We start from the raw sequence: 21974 nt of genomic DNA on the forward strand, positions 1-21974 counted from the left end.
TTTATGAAAATCACAGATGTAGAAATTTAATGGTGGAAAACTTCTATCTCATCTTTAATTAGCAGGTAAATGTACTAAATGGAAGTTAGACCAGGTGTCAGAAGACATTTTAGTGTCCAAAATACCTAGAAGGTTTCAAAAGTAGGGTTGATAAGCTGCATAGGTATGATGTCACTTCAAATTATCCGATATCAAGAAAAGCTACGTTGTAACATAGCCAGTAGATAAATCTTTTCTGACTCTTCACCAGATTATAAATTTATTTATGATTTAAAAATAGGGAGTTTGGTATCATCTCTGTTTTTCAGACCAACCAATATATTTTTGTCTTCCTGAGGAGTTTGGTAGCTGTTTTAGAGTTCTAGAGCAACACAATTACAAACTGCCCTCATGTAAAAGGAATAAGATTCTATCTGTGCTTACACAAGACATCAGTTTAATCCATAGTATACATAAAAATTAAAAAAAAAAATTGCTACTAGCAAATCTAAACTAACCATGATAGTTCTGTTGCAGTTCTACCTGAGCTGTCCATTTAGATTGTGATTTCTAAATCTGACTGGCTGCTATAATTTCCAATGAATAATCAAAATTATAGTAGATAGAAAAAGCTAAATGTTTTCTCTGCTTTATAGTTTTGCTTAAATGCTGACATTTTAAATAAGTGGTTCCACTTTTAGTCAATGCCATTTTAACTGTTCAGTTCTTCCTCCTACATCCCTTTAATAACATAACTGGAAGTAGCAAGCTTGACTGCTAAGATATGAAGCTAACACAGTAGTCAAAATTTATTTGCATTCTTTCTAAAAAGATATTTGTTTTATAAGTCTGACTCAGTTTCTGAGCCTGTCTTTGTGTTCTCTTTAGGTCTCACAAGCTAAGCAAAGCCAGGACACATCAGTTCTGAGTATGTCAGCATTTCCCAGGAACACCTAGATGCTGCAGAGACAGTACTATGACTCGGAAAGTAGTACACTTTCCTTGCCAGTAGCACTGAAACAAATTTGCCATTGTGAAAGGGACAGAAGACTGTAAAGCTGGTAATACCTTATGTCACATGGAATTAAAAAGAAGAGCTAAATGCCTGTGTTTTAAGAACTAGAAATGTTAATCCCAAAGCCCTGCTCAAAATATAGTAATGCAATTACATTCTGTCAAAATTATTCCCATATTTTCAGACAGATAAAGTCTTTTTTTTTTTTTTCTTTTTTTCCCCACTTTCCATCCCAAACTATGCACTATAAATGTGCACTGGCAAAAAGTTGCTATGACCGGTCTTGCGAGTCAATGTGCTACTGTGACTGTATTACAACATCATAAACAATATAACCTTTGGTGTCATTGGAAATCAAACACTTAACATCACAAACTGCACTGAGGCTACAGTGTTAACATTTGTGAAATGTTTTAAAATTAACAGTTGAAAAAGTTTCGTAAGAATAAAATACAGTTACCACAGTAAATTAGCTGCAAAGCACCCATCCATCTAGTTGGGACTTTGTATCTTCTACTTCCTTTCACAAAGTCTGAGATACCCAGAGACTTCTTTGAGAAGTAAGTTTCAAAACTCGGGGTGGGGGGGTGGTTTGGTGGCTAGCAACATGCAAACACCTGGAAGACTCATGTCAGAGAATATTCATCACATATGTCATAATATATGATGTATCCTCTTGTTTCGTATGACAGTTTGCTTGTCCCCTTCTCCTGAAGTAGTCCTTATGGTTACCATAAGTCAACAGTGTTAAGCCTCACTGATCATCCTAGAACAAACCATGCCCAAGCAAGATCTAGATTAAGCAGTATATCAGTAATTCTAGCACATTATTCTTATTGTCTCTGCGAATACTCAATAACAAGAAATCATTTGTCAATCTTTGTATAAATGAACTTTTAATGTAAGAAGGACGGTCTAAAGCAAAAGGCACTAGAGTAGAATTCAGACGCATGACTCAACTTCTGGCTGTGACGCAAATTTCTTGTGTGGTAGCAGAGAGTCAGGAACTGCTGGTTTACCAAGGGAGTGAATGTGTTACAGCTCTCAGTTTCTATGCATAGCTGCACAGTGAAATTCTAACATCCAAGTGATCTGCTCCTGTTCTAATACCTAGGGACATGTAGGCACTTAACACACAGCAGAATTTAGACACGCTAATCCAGACTGGAGGAAGGCATTTTCTGTAGTGGGGGATTTCCGATCCTGGAATTAATCACCTTAAGCTTTATTTTTTCTTACAGAAACAGAGATTAACTCAGTCTTTGCACCAGGAGATGGTCAGAGGAGGAATCACGATCCTAGCCTTAGCCCTTATCTAATCTAGAAGATACAGAAATGTGTAAGAAATTAGTGTTTAATATCCTCTTCTGTTAGGGGTAACCGAAGCTTCATTTTACACCTCAGAAGACTGCTTGCTCATGAGGCTTTATAGTAATCTGGGTTGAGGCAGCCCACTTCTCTAATACTTCATGCAAAAGAAAACATTTACATGTTCTTTGCTACCGTTGAAGGATTCATTACATTCCTTTCTAAGTGTCTGTCTTCTATATGAAGTGCTAAATCCTGGGAGTGGAAATAGGAGTCTTCTCTCTCCAAGTGACTGCTCAAAGTTACAAAACTATATCCTTCCCTCTTCCTTTTGAATATATTATTGTCCATAAAATAAGAAAAGATCAAGAAAAGAGAATACAAGCATTCTGATATCTTAACTTCTTTATAGTCAATGCAATTTCCCAGAACATGGGAGAAACGTGTCCTAACTCCTATTGACAAAGAATAAAACAGTGGGTGAGTACTATGTTTGTATATATCACAAATTGGAGGACTTTAAAAACACTTGCTACACTGAAACATTCAGATAAGAGATTAGAGATGTGCTAACTATGCTACGTACTTAGTATGACATAGGTATCAAGGTGCCCAAATAAATGTTTCCTGGCAGAACACTAGAAATTTGGACAAGTTTAATGCTAAAAGTACAGTTCTACTTTGACTACAGAGTTAGACACAAAATAAGGGAGGGATGATGAGGGTCCAGCCTTTGAACTGGGTGACTTAAAGCAGAAGTCAAATGCACGCCAGTTTTCAGCTGTAGCCTTTATTCCGAACACCTATTGCCCCTTCACAAGTATCGGTAAGATTTTCTCCAGGAGACACTGTAAAGGTGAAAAACAGTAGCAGGTACATATCACTCATCAGTTTCTTTCACAAGTATCAGTTGGACAGAAAGCATTCATCCACTACTTGTTCATCCAATTTAGTGGCCTGCTCATTACTTTCAATAGAAAAATTAAAGGCAGAGAAATCTGCCTCAGTCCCAGGGAAATGAACTAAAAAAGCTGTTTTAAATAGCTGCTATTGGCCTTTAAAGCCAATCGTATCCTGTCCTGTCTCATTTGGCTTTATAGTATTACAAATTTTATCATAAATCATAGATCTAATACACAGGCCTAACTTAGATCACAGGAATAACTTCTCTTGGGCATTATAATACCCCATCTCCACTCTTCTATGCATACTTATACTGCAGCACTGCTGTTTTTTGCAAATAATGAAAGGACATTAGGTTCTGCAATCCCTTTTCATGCAATCAGTAAGCTTCAAGATCTTCTTGGGAAGGCGATTCAAGTGAGCAGCCAGGAAACTAACTTGCTAGGTCCACTCATCTGGTTGAAGTTATGGCCATTTAAAGTGTCCTAAGCTGTATAGCACTAAGGATGCCTTCAGGAGCTATGTGTCCCCTGGGCATTTGATTCCATATAGCGGATGTATTTATTTAGATTTATTATTGTCATCAAAGATAGCACAGGAGTACCTCTCTTTTCTCTGTCCTGAGCTGACACCACTAGAAGCAGTACTTCATATCAACCACTAATAAGAAGAGATGTCTTTGAAAGAGCTGTCTCAACTTATTGAAAAACTTCAATATAAATCTTTAAAGACACATCATAGTGCAATTTTTAGGGGGAAAAAAAAAAAAAACCACAGCAAACTATTCTTTCTTTATTCTGGTTTTTCCTACAACTTTGTTTTTGTTTTCTCACTTCTTTACTTTTTTTGCCCCGTTTCTCTCCTATTTTTACATTTACATCTATGTGGATTTTTCTGCTAGCATAGTCTAATGAGTTAGAACATGCAGAAGGTATTTGAACCTTGGTTTCTGGTTCTTTCATATCTGAGTTTGTTTCTTGTTTTCTTCATATTCTTTTGCTAGCCCAGGTAATAACTAGAGTGCCTGATCTTATAAAATACGAATATTTGAAAGAAAAAAGATAACTATATCTTTATTTATTATTTACTTACACGATTTCCCCTGCCTCTTTTTTTTTTTTTTTTTTTGGATGATTCTAACAGAATTCATACCATTTTTACTGAGGTAAAATTACCTTATTTAGGTAGAATAAGGTGCAGGGCAATGCTATTCTCTGATAGCATGGGTGCCACCTATGGATAAAACTTTTACAAAGTCATCTATAATATTTGTGTTGGCATGGACACTGGGCCAACGAATAAGATGGGGTTCCCTGTCTATCTATTTGCCAGTATTCACCAGTAAATTCTCCTGACTCCAGCATCTTTGGATGCTGCAATCCACAGGACATTTTTCAGCTGCACACACTGTAGCTACGCTGCTGCTCAGAACTGCTGGTAGGAGGATGCAGGCAGCTCCTTAGTAACCAAAACCCTGTGCACAATGTTGCTCATGGCTTTTCTGGTTTAGTGTAAGGCTAATAGCCATGACTGCAGTATCACTAAAATACACATTAATAAACAGATTTCTTGTATACTTCCAGCTTTTTAAATTTCAGAATCATTATTTTTACAGAAATATTGTAGAAATAATTCACAAATTATGAAATAGGGAAACTAGGGTTGAGTTTCAATGTAAAATTGTCTTATCATTAAAAATCAGTTAATTTTGCTCTATCATCCAGAAAAATGTTTTGATCCAAAAGGCACTGAAACGTAAGTTTAGACTTCCTCTGACATCAACGGTCATTTAACAGATCTTTATTTAAATTGAAGATAAATACCAGAGAGAGTTTTGGTCTCCATGTTTGTAATAATCCCCCATATATACTTCTGTCTTTACATCTTATGATGCCTGAAATTCTCCTTCTGTTTACAAATGGGGAAACAGAGGCATAGGGAGATAAATGTCTTGCCCATCATGTGCAAGTCAACTCTGTAGATCCAATTTTCTATTATGAAAAGCACAAATTATTCAACCTCAAATGATTCCTTTCTCTCCTAAGAGAACACAATGTTCTTAGCAAAGCTAGCAGGCTAACCAAATAGATTTCCCATAGGCAAAGGAAAACTGTATACCTACTTCCAGCATCTTGTTGGGGAAATTATCTCCCCAGTATTACAGGAAGGTTTGGGTTATTTTTTTTCCCAATAACTTTTTTTCCCATACTTTCTGCATGGTCTTCATTTATTTTGTGGCTGATGGTAACATCTCCAGACAGATCCTTCCACAGAAAACACTGTGGCTGTAAGTAAGTGGACTGCTGCATGAGAACTGTGCCCAGCACCTGCCATTTGAAAGAAAGTGAGCACAACATTTTGACAACATACAAATCTGGGGACCCACTGCAGAAACCACATCCCAAATTCGCTGTTTGTTGCTGCTGCACAGTTGGGTCAGCACTCTCCATACTCCTGCCTCTGCTTCTATCCCCCACCCCCTGCTTTATTAGGCTAGTACAACTTGCTGCACTGAAATTGCTATTCCCAGTCCAGATGGTGGTAGGAGGAATTGAACTGTCATTCGTTTGTGTAGTCACCTCTAGACAATGGCCACTAGCATGCAGAGCCACACGCCAATTGCTGGTGTATATTTCGTTGACGTTTCAGACCCAGCTTTGCACCCTTCTAATCATTAATCAACAATCAGACAAAGGATATATTGCTGAATCCAGACAGCAGCCAATACAGACCTCTAATACATTATGGATTCTCTGTCAGCAAGTTTATTTATTGTTTGCAGTGTTCTGTTTGAAAATCCCTATGCTCTTTCGCTTATTGTATTTGTTTACTTACTTTTTTCTCTTTAGCTGAACTTAACAAAGCAATGAAACTTCACTTACTAACATTTTTTACAAACCCTGAATGGTGGATTACTTCATATAAAATACATTTATAATATTCTTGGCGTTAAACACAACGTACTAAAACCTTTAACAAATATACCATTAAATGAAATAGAATTAAATTGCATAGGCCATGTCAGAGTATGTTTTTTCCTCAGGTAAGTATCCAGTGAATCATCTTATTATTATTTAATACTATAATAAAGGTTGACTATCAGTTTAAGAAAGAAATGAATATAAGTTTTTCTATACTTCCAGCATTCAGTAGGATCCTTCATAGTATCATAAAAGCAAGCAACAGTAAGGACCTCACCGTGCTGTGGTTAGGCTTTAACTCAAATGCACCAGTGGACCTCAGGTTCTGCACAGCGTGCAACCATGCTCTGCTATCAAATTAATGTTAAAATATGTATGTCCTGGCTTCTGATTTATAATATCGTTGACAAATAGTAAAAAGGACAGGCATGCCATAAAGTTTATGGATGGAGTGATGGCATGCACAATGATGTCTCATAAAGAATAAAGGGGGAAAAGTTATTTATTCTTGTGGATTCAAGAACTAAAATACAGATAGACTGGCTGCGTGCACAGAATTTTTCATAAATATCCCACAGTGCACCCCGTTGTACAGCAGCCATACATTAATTAGAGCATTCAGCAGACACTGCAATGTGTTACACTCACCCAAGTGAATCTTCATTTTTCACATGCAGGGCCTTACTAATTAAAATCAGCTTTGCAATTAAATGTGGAAAATTGTGTTAAACTTTCAAGCGTGGTTTAGAAAAAAAATGTATTTATTTTTAGGGTATTTTATTTTGATGCAAATGAATTCTCCATCAAAGTAAGACCAGTAAAAGGGAGGTATGAGGATTTCTCTTTTTTGTATTATAGATGCTCCTCTCAGTTGCAAGTTGCAATGCTCCACTATCTCTCTGCCAGTACCTGGCCCTGTTCCAATGCTTTTAGTGAGTGCTATCTGTCAAGGCATGAATAATACAGCCCCTAGGCTGTCGGCAGAATTCAAATGAGGCATACATCAGGAAGCAAGCACTCGACTTTAGCTCCAGAACATGCTCCTGTGAAGACAGGCAATTATTCACCCACGGCTGCAGCCATGGCAATCAAACTGGTGGGTGAAAAGGTATATGAAATGAAAAAATTTGAATAAGAAATATGGCACAACAAGCCACAGAATTCAATAATTTTCTAATAAAAGAGAGACATTTGAGTCTTTTAATTTCGAAGTTTGGGAGCCTGCATTATTTCACTCTGTTCTAAAATATAGATGACTAAACTAAAGTATATAATGCCAAGGCAATACATGGGTATGTGGGGCTTTTCCTAATCAAATCAGCAATGCCGAACTCTAAGGTATTTATAATTTCAAATAATCTGTTGTATGAAGTGACAAATCTCATGCTTAAAAATTAAAAAATGGACAAAACAATTCTATCTGTATAACGTAATAGAAACAGAGACAGCCTAGTAAAGCAACAAAGAGCTCATGATATTGAGAAATTTGGTGGAAAATTAAAATGCAATATATTTTATAAGGTTAGGCACAATTCATACATTATAGATCCAAACATTATTTTATGATCCCTCTTCATTTTTGAGACTCAGTTCTTTTTGCTAGACATTGTATCAGAGATTAATGAAAAAAAAATCCCTTGCAAATACACTATGAACTGAAGAAAAGGGATGCCAAATTCCTTGGTGGATGAAATGTTTAAGTTGTTTCATTTCATCTGAATCCTTATTTTCAGCAATCAGATGGAAATTCATGATATAGTGGAAGCTCCATCAGTATTTCCATTTTAATTCTGAAGGTTTTGTCATTTGGCCTTAACAATCCATCCTTCGCTGAAATTTGATGTGTATTATTTCAGACTAACTTTCTGTTTGGCTTTAATTTCTATATAACTGCTTTATATACTTTCAGATATGCACCGATATATGCATTAAAAGAATCTTAAATTAATATACATAGTGCCACACTACCAGCTTAAGATTCTTTTCAGGGCTTTTATTTGTTAGAATGTGTTTCATTCTGAAGCATGTAGTATTTGGTAAGTGATTAATCTGTTACAGAATCTAATTGCTTTTGTTACTTGAGAAAAAATTTAACTATGATGTTAAGAAGCTTTTAAAACAGGCCATTTCACGTAATCAGTATTTTTTTAATGGAATTTAGTTAGGATTTTTATGATGTGTCTACATACCTATTTACACAGCAAACTATAGACATCTATTTGGTATTACGATGTGTTTTAAAAAAAAATGCTAAATGCACAGCAACATAGTAGGGTGTAATATTTCTAAAACCATCATTCACATCTAATTAGTAAATAACATAGGCCAATTTGCACTCAAGTTACTCCAGAGTAACTATGAGATTTGCACCTGCAGAACTTAAGACCAGAAACTGGACTTGCTTCTATATTTATATTTGTATACATAGAATGTGAATCCTGTTGTCTTTAAAGCTGATTATGTTTTTTTTCAGACACTTAGCTGACAGACGTCCTGAAAACACAGTTCTGGGAACACTCTCCTGGTGTGGTTTGAGTAACTGCTATACACCCAGACGGATTGTTCACAGCTAAAAGTATTCAAGGATCTGGACCAAGCTTATTGTTCAAAATTAATTCACAGATCTGAATGTATAAAAGTACTGTTGATTATTATGCTGCTATACACAATGGACCTGAAGAGTTACCAAGTGAATAAAATAAACGGTATCAGGAGCACGGCCCAAGGAGAGGCTCTGATTTTCACACCTAAGATTTGAATTCTTTTGTTGTCTCCACTATCTGAACATGTCTATGGCTTTGTTTTGCTTTTGGTTTCAGATCTTTTGTTTTTCCTTCTATTTTTTAAGACCTGATGCTTTAAAGATACATGCATTTTCTTTAACTGCATGATCTGTGAGTGGTTCAGTTGCCCTTAGGTGCCTGGAAACATAAACAACAGGTACTGAAGTCCTATCTGCGTAAAATCTTGTGTTGAGGCACTGCTTCATGCTGTGCATCATAGAGTGTACTAGAGGGATAGCTTCAGGTTTCTATGTATTGCTAAAATAAAAAAAGAGAGAGATGAATCTGCTTTGAAGAAGGTAGGCACACAACGTAACTTTGGGCGCTTACCTTCAGTGCCCAAACTGGGATGTTAATCTTTCTGAACTTTCTATGCAGTCACTGGAGGGAGGTGCTTTTGCCAAATTATTTTAGCAATCCCAGCACCCTACCCTAAAGTGCCCTGCAGAGAAACCTGTTCATCTTAGTTACTAGCATGCCCAAATAACAAGCTAAAATTAAGCACCAAACTTAAGAACTGATAGCAAAGTATCAACTAAGTCATACAAGGCTTCACTTCCAACTAAGTTTTACACAAAGAAAAAATTAAAAAGATGGAAATGATACAACAAGCTGTCACCACTGTTACCCTAACCAGTACTAGTCCTGTATTTTCATACACCTCAAAGGAAGCATCAATGACGTATAAAGCCTGCATGTTTCCTTAGCTAACCCTAACATTGCAGCTCTTTCATAACTAAAATCACAACTGGGTTACAAAACCTATGATAAAACTTTCCTTTAACTTCTGCCTAATATTTTAGCAGCAGAACACTTCATCCCCAAAGCTGTCTGGAAATTTGAAAGTATCTGTTTATTTCAGTTCAAATTTAATGTAGTATCTGAACATGTTTTTCACTGTCACATTGATATTACAAGGATAAAATTACAATTTAAAAAAAAATAAAATTCCACAGACTTCAAGATGTTATAGAAGAAAGAATTCTGGAGAGCTCTGACTACATCTAGTGGAAGGGAATACATTTCATTCCTAATAATGAGACAGTCTGGCATTGTGAATAGAAAGGTCTTAACCTCATTAAAATGCTCTGTAGGTCTAACCAGAATTGAGTTAGGCATCAGCTGAAACATGCAATTCCTTAAACATATCAAATTTTTAAGACAGTCTGATTTCCTTGATAGAAATGTTTGAGGGTCTTTCCCACCCAAATAGCAAAATAGAAAAAAGAAAAATATAAATTCCTTCAGATTCTTTCAAAAATTTAAATTTACTAGGTGTTGGTTGACTAGATAAACATACTACTGCTCTTTTAGAAAATAGATATGTAGGTTGTAAACCTCAACAAAGAATTTTGTGGTTTTATACTAAATAAGACATATATTGGTTAAATATATTTTGATTAGTGGATTGGCAATCAGGGTGACAAGAAAACATAAGAAACCCACAAATTCTTTAGCCAGTAAAAAAAAAGGAATTTTTGACGTATATCCAATTTTTATTCTTTGCGCATCTGCCCAAAATTTCATTTAATTAACAGCTCTGAGATTCAGTCTGTTCGTGTACTGACATACCAGAATCATGTCAAGAAAGCAAAATATGGAATTAACGTCTCAAAACTGCATGCAATCTCCAAACCTCACATCTATTCCTTCCCCCTCCCCCAAAAGGGTGGTTTTACACAAACACAGACACATAGTTTGAAGTTATAGCAATTTAGAGGTCAGATTTTCTTAAGAGTTTCTGTATGTTTCAAGATTTTTGTTTTTGAAATCTGCACACGAATCCCATGAAGTGTAAAGAAACATACGCAGTTACAATCTTGTAACTAGAAAGGATGTTATAATCATGTCATTTAACTGTTGACTACTCATGCAATTTCTGAGGGAAAAGACGGTTCTGGTGCCATTCATTAATTACTGATGAAGCTTGTGTTTGCATGAAGAAAATGGACAAAAGAAAAACATGATTTGAAAAGAGAAGTCACAAGTGAAATTAAGAATTATTTAAGGAAAATGTTGGTTACTTTTCCTAAATCAATGTTCCAGTCTAACCAAATCCTTCAAATAACCACAAAACCCTACCACTTTTGTAAGTGAAAAATATTAGGAAAAGAAATTATACATAAGTATACAATATATAAAAATATATGATACAATTATTTTCTGTTATATTGTTCAAATGTAATTCCAAAGAATTTTAATATCAAGTATATTGCTTTTCTTGTTCTAATTTTGAAGGTATTTTCTGGACTTGTCTCGAAGCTTCAGTCACTGATAAGAAAAAAGGCACATGAGTGGACTAAGTGGCACTGAGTGGATTGTCATGTATGTTTGGAAACTTTTCCTGTTTCAAATAAATGCCTTAACCACAAACATATAATTTCAATTTAATTCATAAAAGCTATATGCCCTCATTACAAAGAACTTATCAGATTTGGTGTGAAATATGTGTTCTTATAAACACCACAAGTGCTTTACAACTTGAAAAAGTCAAGAATGAAAAAAAAAATCTTAACAGTTTCAGCAGAATTTAACACTGGTTTGAACACCTCCCTCTATTCAGAAGAGATCATCAAACGTCAGCCATTTTATCTCCTACAATGGGCATGAAATGCACAGCACATGAGAAAAAAAATCATGTATTCTAGAGATGTTAAACTTTCAGAATCTTGCAGAAGAAATTCACAGACAAATGATTCAGGAAAGGAATGCTGTTTACACAGATGTACAACACTTGAACATTGACACTGCAGACACAGAAATGTAAAGGTTGAGCTCTAAATTAATTTGAAGCACATGTAGTATGTATAACATATGCTACCTTGATATATTATTAAAAATAAACAGCTAAAAATGTTTTCTTAAGGCAATGTCTCCACATATACTGTTTAGAAACTGAAGTAAAGGTACTTATAACTATCATATAACATTTGAACACTGAAGTCTTATTATCACTGATCTGTCTTAGGCTTTGACCTCTGAATCTAACCTAATCATCGAACTTAAAATGTTCAAGAAGCTCATTTTCATTCGGTTATAAAATACACTAAATAACAGAAGTCACACTGGCGCCAACATGTCAGTAGGGCCAAATTTTAATTTGCAACACATAAGCAAGAGAACTGTATGCAAAAAATTGAGAGAAGATCGACAATGAGAATAAGTTACCTCAGCAAAAATGTAAGTTAGATTCTGTGTGACATTCAGAAAGAAAAAAAAGCAGAGAATCCTAATGGTTTCTAGAATGTCTAATTGTTAATTTTTATCATCGTTTGGTTTATCAAGGTCATGCCAGCTAACTTGTTTACCAAATGCCTTCACTAAATTATGAAAAATTACAGATATTACCTTCTGTGCCTTGCATATTTGCCACTAACATGACCACTGCCATCACAGCCAGGCGTGGGACAGCTGCAAGAGAGAGAGAATTAATTATATAGGTGCTGGTGTGCTGCAGAAAGATTATACTAAAAGCAGGCAGTAGGTATTACAGAAATGGAGGGCAACCAAGACAGAAAGAAAAATCAAATAACTGAAGGGAAAAAAAGAGGGGATGCTTTTTATTAGCAAGTCTCGAGGGAATTAATTTCATCAGTGCAGCAGGGCATGAGCAAACCACCAATGAACTTGAAAGTGCATTATACCCATTAAAAGGCATGAATTTTCTAAATTGCTAATGCGGATACATTTTACACTCAGAGCACTAACCTGAACAGCTCTTGTATGGCTGGTTCCACGGGAACTGCAGAGAGATGGAAAATATATAAAAATTTATCATCTATTACAAGTACCCCTCTTCTATAGAAAATTACCAGAAAGGTTGTGTAAAAGAAAGGGTCAGAATGAATCGTGCAAAGAGATTCTGGAGGATGAAGGTCACCCTGAGCAGGGGCCTTGAGTGATTTACTGAACCAAGAGACGTACCTCGAACACCTTTGGAGCGTGTGCGATGGCGCTTCTCGTCTGCATCCACCTCCATCTGGGAATAGATTAGCAGGCAGTCAATGTTCTTATCCTGCATGCACAGACTATCAATGCACAGACTGATACAGTCTCTCACACAATTTATTGACACTATTTTAATTCCATTTTATCCTGTAAGGGAAAGTCCACCTTACAAGGGATTTTGAGGATCTTTATGTTTATTTAAAAACAGAAAATGCAGTAATTTCTGCTTTAATCAGTCTGTTTGCATGCCACGCTTTCATAGCAAATTGTGTGCAACTTAGTGCTGGTTCCTCTTTTCAAAGGGATATTTCTTACATAAAACCCTGATTACTCCCATATATTTTGAAACAAGGATTCAATACATTTCTACACAATTTAAAATGGAAGTCAATAGGTCACACACCATAGCTTGCTTTCTAACCAAACACTTTGCAGTGGGAAAAGAAGGAATAATGACTGAAAAGGAGATAAAGAGTTATCATTAGAACTTCAAAGATTTCATGTTATTTAACATGACATTACGACCTTTCCCAAGGTGTTTCACTGTTTAGATGTGTTTTTCAAGCCTTCACGAATGTGCTTACTGGCTACATATGGCTAAATCTTTACCTTCATTTTATAAACAGCATGCTTATCCAATGTAGCTTTCTATGCGGTAATGGATATACAGCAGTCCTAAATATTGACCAGACAGGGGCAGGGGTGCAGGCAGACTTCAGAAAATATCATAAACACTGATCTACAGTAGTTACCATAGGGCCACCTGGCTTCTTCTGATCTTCCATGTGCTATTGTCACCAGACATTCAAAGGTAAACTGCCCAAGACTACAAGCTAGAGTTTAAAATCTTGTTCAACAGAAGCAGATTGCACTGAACTACATTGATAGACTGTGTCAAGGAAAATATATGCAGTATCTGTATCATCAGCTCCTTTGGATGTGGAAGAATAATATGGCAAGATGGATCTGCAGTGGTTCATACATAGAGATGATATTGTAAAGGTCAGGAAGCATAGAAATCGACCATGAGGCTCCAATTCCCCCAGGAAGAACAAAAAAAAAAATCAATCACAGGTTTATAGTAACATCCTTGGATTGATATCTGGTAAGAATGTCACGTATCTCATGCAAAAACATGGAAACAGGTCCAAGCGACTTGCAGTTAACCCTTTAATCACCTAGGTTTCTTTGGTCAGTACCTTAACACAAATGATGTGGGAAGTAACCGACAAGGAAGAAATCAAGGGCTGCTTTTAAAGAGCTCCCTCAACCCATTACATCAGGAGGAAAGTGTCACCACAACAAAATTTGTGGGTGACAGGAATTTGGTAGAGAAAAAGGGTCACCCTCACAAGGCTTTATGCTACTAATGTAGTTCTGCTAGTTTGTAGTCATCATTTGGTTCCTGATAGTGTGATTTATTCCACACTAAAGGAATGACCTTCTAAAATAATCAGATATTATGAAAGCTAATACAGAACCAGCCTCTAGCAGGGGGCTTCAGTGCAGTCTTCTGATGGGGACCTTTGCATCACTCAAAATGGGTTTCATGTTTAAATCAAGACACCTACACATAGAAGTGTGCATATAAATTAGGAGCACAAGCTTCCATCATCGTCAACCAATAGTGCTATCTGAGATATCATAAGGTATCCCATCAAGCCTTCAATTGCCAGTCCAGCAAGGTACAGAAGGGTACAGGTAGGTCCTCTGTTTATCTGCCAACCCTGTATTGATCTTTCAGATATCCTCTGGCATCAGAAATGGCACCAGCTTCCTATGCTTAGGCAACTGAACTTAACCCTAGTGAACATAACCACTGGTCCTTGAGGAACGATTCCTCTGATCAGCTACTAGGTTTTACTTCAGGCTGGACAGAATCAGTTCCTAGGCACCTCTGCCCATACTGTCTAGCCCTCCATTGACTATAGCATGAGACACTTAGCATGCCTGTAGGTAGCTAACTACAGGCACCAAAACTGAATCTTAAACTTTAACCCATCTGCAGTGTCTATCCTACACCTTGCGTTCACATCCTGACTGGCTTCTCAGCTCCTAAGATCAGATATGCATTTAAAGCCTTTCAAATTGCCATATCAAAGCACAAAACAGCATCTCTGGAATATAAAAATTACCCACTAGATGATGATACTATTTTCATTTTACTAATACGAAAACAGTACATTGTGCTATTCTGTAACTCTTGCATAATGACTTGGTAAAACCAGAAGTGGAGTTACCTGATCTTCAGCCTAGTATGTTTTTTAAAAAAATTTGAAACACATTATCTAGCATCATTTGATGCCACTAAAAAAATCTGCTTAAAGAACTGTTATGATCTTAACCTGGAAATGCTGCCCTAGTTGTTACAATAGTCGGTGTAAATTTAGAAGGGGCAAACTACAAAACAGATTTGCCTGTCTTTCGAAACAAAAATAAGCACTTCAAGAATGCTGTGGGTACAATTTTGACTACACTGACAATCAAAGAAGAAATCACTAATCTGGAAAAGCCCCTGTAGGATCCACAAAGTCCAGTTCCAGAAGCAAATCAAAGACATGAGAAAGGATTGTAAAAGCTGCAGTCATGCAGTGTTATTTTAAATTTTGTTGTGTATGCTGCATAGCCTGCTGCTTCTCCAAAAGGGCACAGATCTACCAGCCTTTGTCTATGACCTAGATGTCCTGTCATATAAAGCAACATGTGTCTTGGATGCTCTAGGATTCACCAAATGATGGTAGGTGCCTACATTTAGCCAATGGTATCTTGCTTTGACGTTATTTATATGCTCACTTACAGATCTTCACGACTTTGTCTGTCATGTCAAACCTTCAGCATTCATCCCTCCACATATTCAATGCTGGAAGCTGGGAGCAAGCAATTTCCTGAAATTCTACGAGACACACATTGATTCTGTGAAAGGATGGTCACCTGCCAGCCTGCCATAGCAATCCCCAGATGCACCCCTGGCATTTCCATGGCCAGGAACAAAATTCTGCTCCTGAGGCCATTAATCTCACACAAACATGGACTTCCTCACCATTTTCACATGCAGAAAGAGGAAATGTGGACCTTAGTGACTCACAAGGAGATCACCTCAGTAGTTCTACTTCATTCATGACTTTTGCATTACAGTTCTGTAGAATACAGTCACTGATCCAGAGAACTCATGGACATTGAGGACAGGCTGGCTAGAGGTGCTTTTAGCTTGGTATCTAAGAGAAGACACCTAAAAGATCATGTATGAAAGCAAAGAGCAAGGCATCAGGAGTAGGAAGAGAAGAAATTCTTAACATGGCTACAAAGAGAAGCTCTAGTCATGAAAAGGGAAGGTCTAAGTTCTTAATTCTGAGAAGAAGAAAAAAAAGGTCTTGGTAGACATTAAACCTGGTAATCCATAATTAAAAATAATCAAATTATTGGATATCCCTTACTTAAGGATGATGGGCAGAGAGAGGCAGAGCTAGCAACTCTGCATCAGTATTATCAAAGATTTAGAGAAACAAGACCGTGAGTAGTCACTGATCTGTGCTCTAACTAATAAATCACAAGATGGGGTACAAAAGAAGGTCTGTTATATTGGAAAGTTTGTTGAAGACAATCAAATAGGACATGAAACAGATTGAATAGTTTCTTTATCATTGGAAAGAACAGAAAGGAAAAAAGATCTGTGTTGCAGTGAATGATTCTTATGGGGTGGCAGGTGAATAGTATAACCATAGGAGTATCCTTGAAGTTCAGAAAAATTGTATCTGATTAATCTCTCGTGTAAGAACTTATTTTACCAGCTGAAGGAAAATCTGTATTAAATCTCACTTTTCTGGGTAAAAATGAAAAAAGAAAGTCTTGTGTGGTCAGCTGTGTGCAGGCATTTAAGACTTTTTGTGTCTTAATGTACAGAATCTGATCCCAAAAACTAATACACACATGCACACATGAACACAAGGTGCTATAAAAGTGTCAGTATATGAAAGCTGGATATAATCGTAAGACGAACTGAGTAGAAGAGAACCTTTTAATATAAAATGACTGTGATTAGAGGCAGCTGAAAAATACTTCATTAAATGTTAAAAAAGGCGCATAACCACATCAGAAGGATTCACTAATAAAAAAGAGAAGAAAAAAGAAGATAAATGTAATAACTCCTCTTCAACAATCCAATGCTTAAAATAACAACTTGTAGCTCATGCGGTTTAAAAAATAATTCATATGCATGTATACACATGTAGAGGAGTTTACTAGTAAACATAAACTATCAATAGGCAGAACAAAAAATATCAGCGAAGACCAAATGTTGAATGGTAAACATGGTAATAATAAGACATTACATATATATTTGGAAGGAAATATTTTTTTAATTATTATTTGGAGATAATTACTAGCTAGTACTAATAACCAAGAAGAAAACTTTTAAAAAGTAAAAAAAAATCAGCTATTTGTTATTTAAAAAACAAAGTCCCAGACAACATTTACCCCTCAAAATTAACATAGCCCGATAGTTCTGCAAGACATTGCTGTTTATATGTAAACACTTATATGGACCACTTGGAAAATGCTGGAGAAATGGGAAAAAAAAAAAAATCTGATAAAATTGTAACTTTTTAAATTAATCTCTACTAAGTGCTGAGAGAGCCACTGGTGTGGCTCACTAAGTTAATCTTCCTGATGCTGACCCTTAGTAACATCATACAAAAGCTGATATGGGATAAAAGATGATGACATAATTAGCACCAGTCTACACTTCAGCATGAAAAATCTGTAATCAAAACTACTTGAAACTGGTCTTTGATGATAATTCAAATATTCAAATTTGTTGATAAAATAGCTATGTTAGGATATCATATCCTTAGACACCTTTTAAAATTTTGCTTTCTCTGACTGAACATTCAGACAATAAAATAAGCACTTCGTTAATCAACATATTTGTAACTATTAACAAATATTTCTCCAGAAAAAAATATTTTGTATAAAAATTATTTTTTTACAAAAATAAATGTAAAAAATTAAAAATGTGTGTTTAATAAGAGCCTTTCTAATATAAGCCCACAGGTATATGTTTTAGTACTATAATATTCCGTATCTTCACCAGTACTCTGGAAGATTATATGCTACTGAAATACACAGATAACACAGAAATTAATGGAGTGATAAACTGTGTTGGAGACAGGCCAGTTACATACACTGGCCTATGTCATTTGGCAGATTTGACTCAACTGAAGAACATACCAATTCCAAGGTGTTGTACCTATGAACAAAGAATGTGGGGCATGCTTGAAAGACCAAAGATCATAATCTGTAAGGCAGTAACAGTGAAGAGGATCTGGACAGCCAGATGAACACGAGCAATTTCTGTGCTGCTGTAGCTGAAGGGCAGAATGTGATCTGTAGCTGCACAACCTTTCAGGCAGTATTAATTTTCCAGAAAACTGCTGAGGTAGTCAGATATGGTCAGGAACTTCTAACAATAGAGGGCAAGTTTTCATCAAGACCTTACCTATTTTTCTGTTAGCTTGCCAAATACCCTGATGGAATCTACAGGTTTTTAAAGTCTATAGATTTAAGGCTACAGGTCTCATCATAGACTTATCTGAGACCAAGCTCCCAAAAGTTTCACAATCAGCACTACTCTCCCTATCTCTATATATGCTCACATATCTACCATATGGACTTCCTCAGGGTTACCAACTGTGAGGGATCCAAAGCTTTAGGCTCCTTTCCAGGAGAAATGGCAATTTTTGCTCCCTTGTGGGGAAGTAGCTCAGCATTTTCTTCCCTTGCAGGCAGGTAGTCCTGAAACTGATCATTCTTGTTGAAATTCTCAAGGTATCTGAATTTCTTGCTAGAGGCATGGAGACTGCAAGGTTCAGTCCCAAGTTCCAAAACTTCCCGGTCAGCCAATGCCTGCTTAGTGAATATTATTCTTGTTTCCCTCTAGCCATGATGTACCAGAAGTCCAGAAAGCCAAGAATGAACTGAGAGCCTTAAATCTGGACTTCTAAAATTTTCCTTTCCCAATTTTTTCCTTACCAAGATTTCTTCAAATCAAAACCTGGATTCTCAAATACTCTCAAAAACTGTCCAGTGTTTACAGAGGCAGAGCATTCATATAGCATTCATTGTCTATGCTACACAAAAGTAGAAGACGATCATTTAGGACCTAAAAAATCCACGGCAAATACTGGTAAATACTAGAATTACTGCATAATTGTTACTGCCAATCAAGTATGATGCTAAAATTATTTGAAATTTTGCTTTTCCCTAATCAGTAGTATTAGACATGATCATAATGTGATAAAAATAAAATGTTCAGAGACAAAAATTCTGATTTCCTGAAAATGTAATGAGTTGATTATATAAAAAGGTTGCAGTTAAAAAATCATCTCCCTGTGACAGACGAGTTACTCAGTAAAGGCAGATTTTCAGCCAGCCATGATGCAAGATTCAAATTTCTACAGGTAATATTCCTGTACTACTTTTATAGCCAAGGTTTGCTCAGAATTTATTTTTATAACTTAAAGCATGTTCTTTCTTCTGTGTGGAAGTTAACATGGAAGGATGTAAAGAATTTTTCTTTTAAATCTAGTATCTCAAAGAATGAAACAAAACACGGCAAATGTATTTCCCACAGTTAAAATGATTCTATATTGTCATCATCAAAGAAACATAACCTGGAAAATGATGGGTAGTTTATGTAAGCAGTGTATCCCATACTATTTTAGTACTTTGTACAGTCTTCCTAAACAAATTGTAAACTGACCTTCTACTGCTCTCCTTAGAAAATGGCAAGTAAATCCAAGTTCTAACATAACTTTTTCAGCCTGTCTGTGTATTCCAAAAGCAATTTATTTAATAATGACATTTGTCAAGTATTGCACCTGATAATCTGAGTAAGTTTTTAGAAGCTGGATATGGTTTGTGAAATGCTGTTGAACCTATTTGATAAATGTGACATTTCCCAATTACTTCAATGGGTCCCCAAGTATCTCTGTGCTTTATTACATACTTTCACTACATGAAAGTCATTAACTATACTCTTTCAGTATACTAACCTCCACTTTCAAATAATAAAAGACAAATTACAATTGGAAACACCACTGTGTAAAATATATAAGAAAATAATATCCTAGATTTAAACTGAAAATATGTGACATAATTTTTTGCAATATATCTATTAATTTACTTTAAGAAGCTATTCCTCTGTTTTGTGCAATTCTCTTGGAGTTCTGTGTTAATCTGAATTTATGCAACATGACCCATGTTGCATGTTGCAAAAAAACATGAAGAAAGAAAAGGCAATTCTAAAAATTAAAGATGCAGAGTATATATTAATGTAAGTTAACTGAAGAACTGGATTAAATTAATTTAACTTTATATTAGACAACTAAAAATAATCAATACTTAGCACATGATCTCTACCATGGTACTGAAACTACAAAGTTATGGCACTATTCCAGAGGTACACCAAGATAAAACTGTGTATGTCCTTACATCGCTCCTCAATGCTCCTCAATCTAGAATGACCCAGGATTTAGGCGCTATATTTTGGGTTTGTTTTTTTAATAAGATTATATTTCAAACTATTTGACTGAACCATAGCCGTAGATGCACAGTTTCATCCAGAAGTGCTACCATCAAGCATCAGGGCAACATGTGTGAAGATTCTGGGGAATTAAAATGTGCAGATCAAGTTAACCTAAATCTGATCTCAGCGTGTATGTACAAAACCTTGACTTTCCATATGACATCAAAAGACCTGATCACTGGAGTCAATGTAGAGCTTCCTATTCAATCCACGGAGGTTTCAGTTGGACTTACTGATGCAACTTTTATAACAATATGCTCCAGCAGATCTTCCTCTCCCCTAAATGTCAGTAGGGTAGACCAAACCTGAATCTAAAACAATATATGACCCTTGATTTATGCCTTACTAATCACAGCCTTAAAATTCCATTTGAGGATAAAATGACTGCATTTGTGTATGAAGGGAGAACAGTGGATGTAATTTACCTCAACTTTAACAGGGCTTTTGACACAGTATTCTTGTATCCCGCTACAACTATATTTACATAGTCAGTTCTTTAAAATCAGTTCTTAGTATTTCAATCCTCTTAATTAAATGTGGCCTAGTACTGCTCTTAAAGAGCAGAATAATGTTCAAGATCTGGGTTTTGACAGCAAATTTGTATGATTCTCCCAAATATATTTAATGCATTGTTTCTGATTGTAAGATCCACAAGACAAAAGAGAAACAAACCTGCAGGACATAAAGTTACTCTAAGAAGCTTCTGGAGTACTTAAGGAAAACTCAGGCAGAAGGGAAAGTGCTTTCCCTGTTCTTTCAGACCCTTTCCCCCCAAACTCACGTGTCTTATTGGTATGGACATCTGAAATTTAGTTCAAATACTTTATAGCACCCTTTTCAGTAAAAAGGCAAACTTCTAAGAGAATTATATTATTTGAATCTTCACTTCAGGAAAACACCAGCATATAACCAGGCCCTCTTGGAGCAGAGTTCCAGAGGGAACTCCGCAAAGATAAAAGCTACAAGTTGAAGGTACATATTACAAAGTGACCAAACAGGCACGTGGACAAATTGATGACTAGAATATAAATTACTCTTTTGTCCTCTTCCACTTGTGATGAACACAAAAAGCTTTTATTAATATCAAGGAGAGTCCTTCTTGCAGAACAGTAGAATAATGTATCCTCAGGACTTGTTCTCAGAGTTTGAGTCATTCTCCTACTATAATCTACAGAGGGAATCCAATCTTTCAGTTTTCAGATGAACAGTGCAGGCTGCAGCCAAATTTTTAAATGCAGGCCAGAATAAGCAGAATTTTGGTTAAACTCAGAAATTCACCACATATTCTTTTTGTGAGGAAATACATTTGGGATTCATTGAATTATTCTGGTGGCAAGGCAGGAAACACTTTCAAGTATTTCTCATTGGCTTTATATTAGTTAGAGTGGAAAAGACCTGAAGTGCACATGGCTCATTTAGGCATCATTGTCATTACTTTGTTTACATTCTTAGACATGAGGAATGAGAAAGTAGTGTGGAAATTAGAGGTAGGAAGAAATAACACCGGATCTAGAGCACTTTACTGGGAGAGAAGA

At 36.0% G+C, this 21974-nt stretch overlaps 1 protein-coding gene across 19 annotated transcripts in view; it reads right to left on the reverse strand.

Annotated features, from left to right (window-relative positions):
* MYT1L (myelin transcription factor 1 like) overlaps positions 1-21974 on the reverse strand; it is a 331228-nt gene that overhangs the window by 119750 nt on the left and 189504 nt on the right. For all 19 annotated transcript variants that reach the window (XR_013928157.1, XM_080387780.1, XM_080387781.1 and 16 more), the window contains 3 exons: positions 12834-12888; positions 12618-12651; positions 12258-12320 (listed from right to left, as the gene is read on the reverse strand). Coding sequence is in view for 18 of the 19 variants with exons in the window: in XM_080387780.1 (XP_080243906.1) it covers positions 12258-12320; positions 12618-12651; positions 12834-12888 (152 nt within the window). In the remaining variant the exon portion in view is untranslated. The remainder of the gene's footprint in view (positions 1-12257; positions 12321-12617; positions 12652-12833; positions 12889-21974) is intronic.

The sequence above is a fragment of the Falco punctatus genome, assembly GCF_963210335.1.
Source record: "Falco punctatus genome assembly, chromosome: 5".
NCBI lineage: Eukaryota > Metazoa > Chordata > Aves > Falconiformes > Falconidae > Falco > Falco punctatus.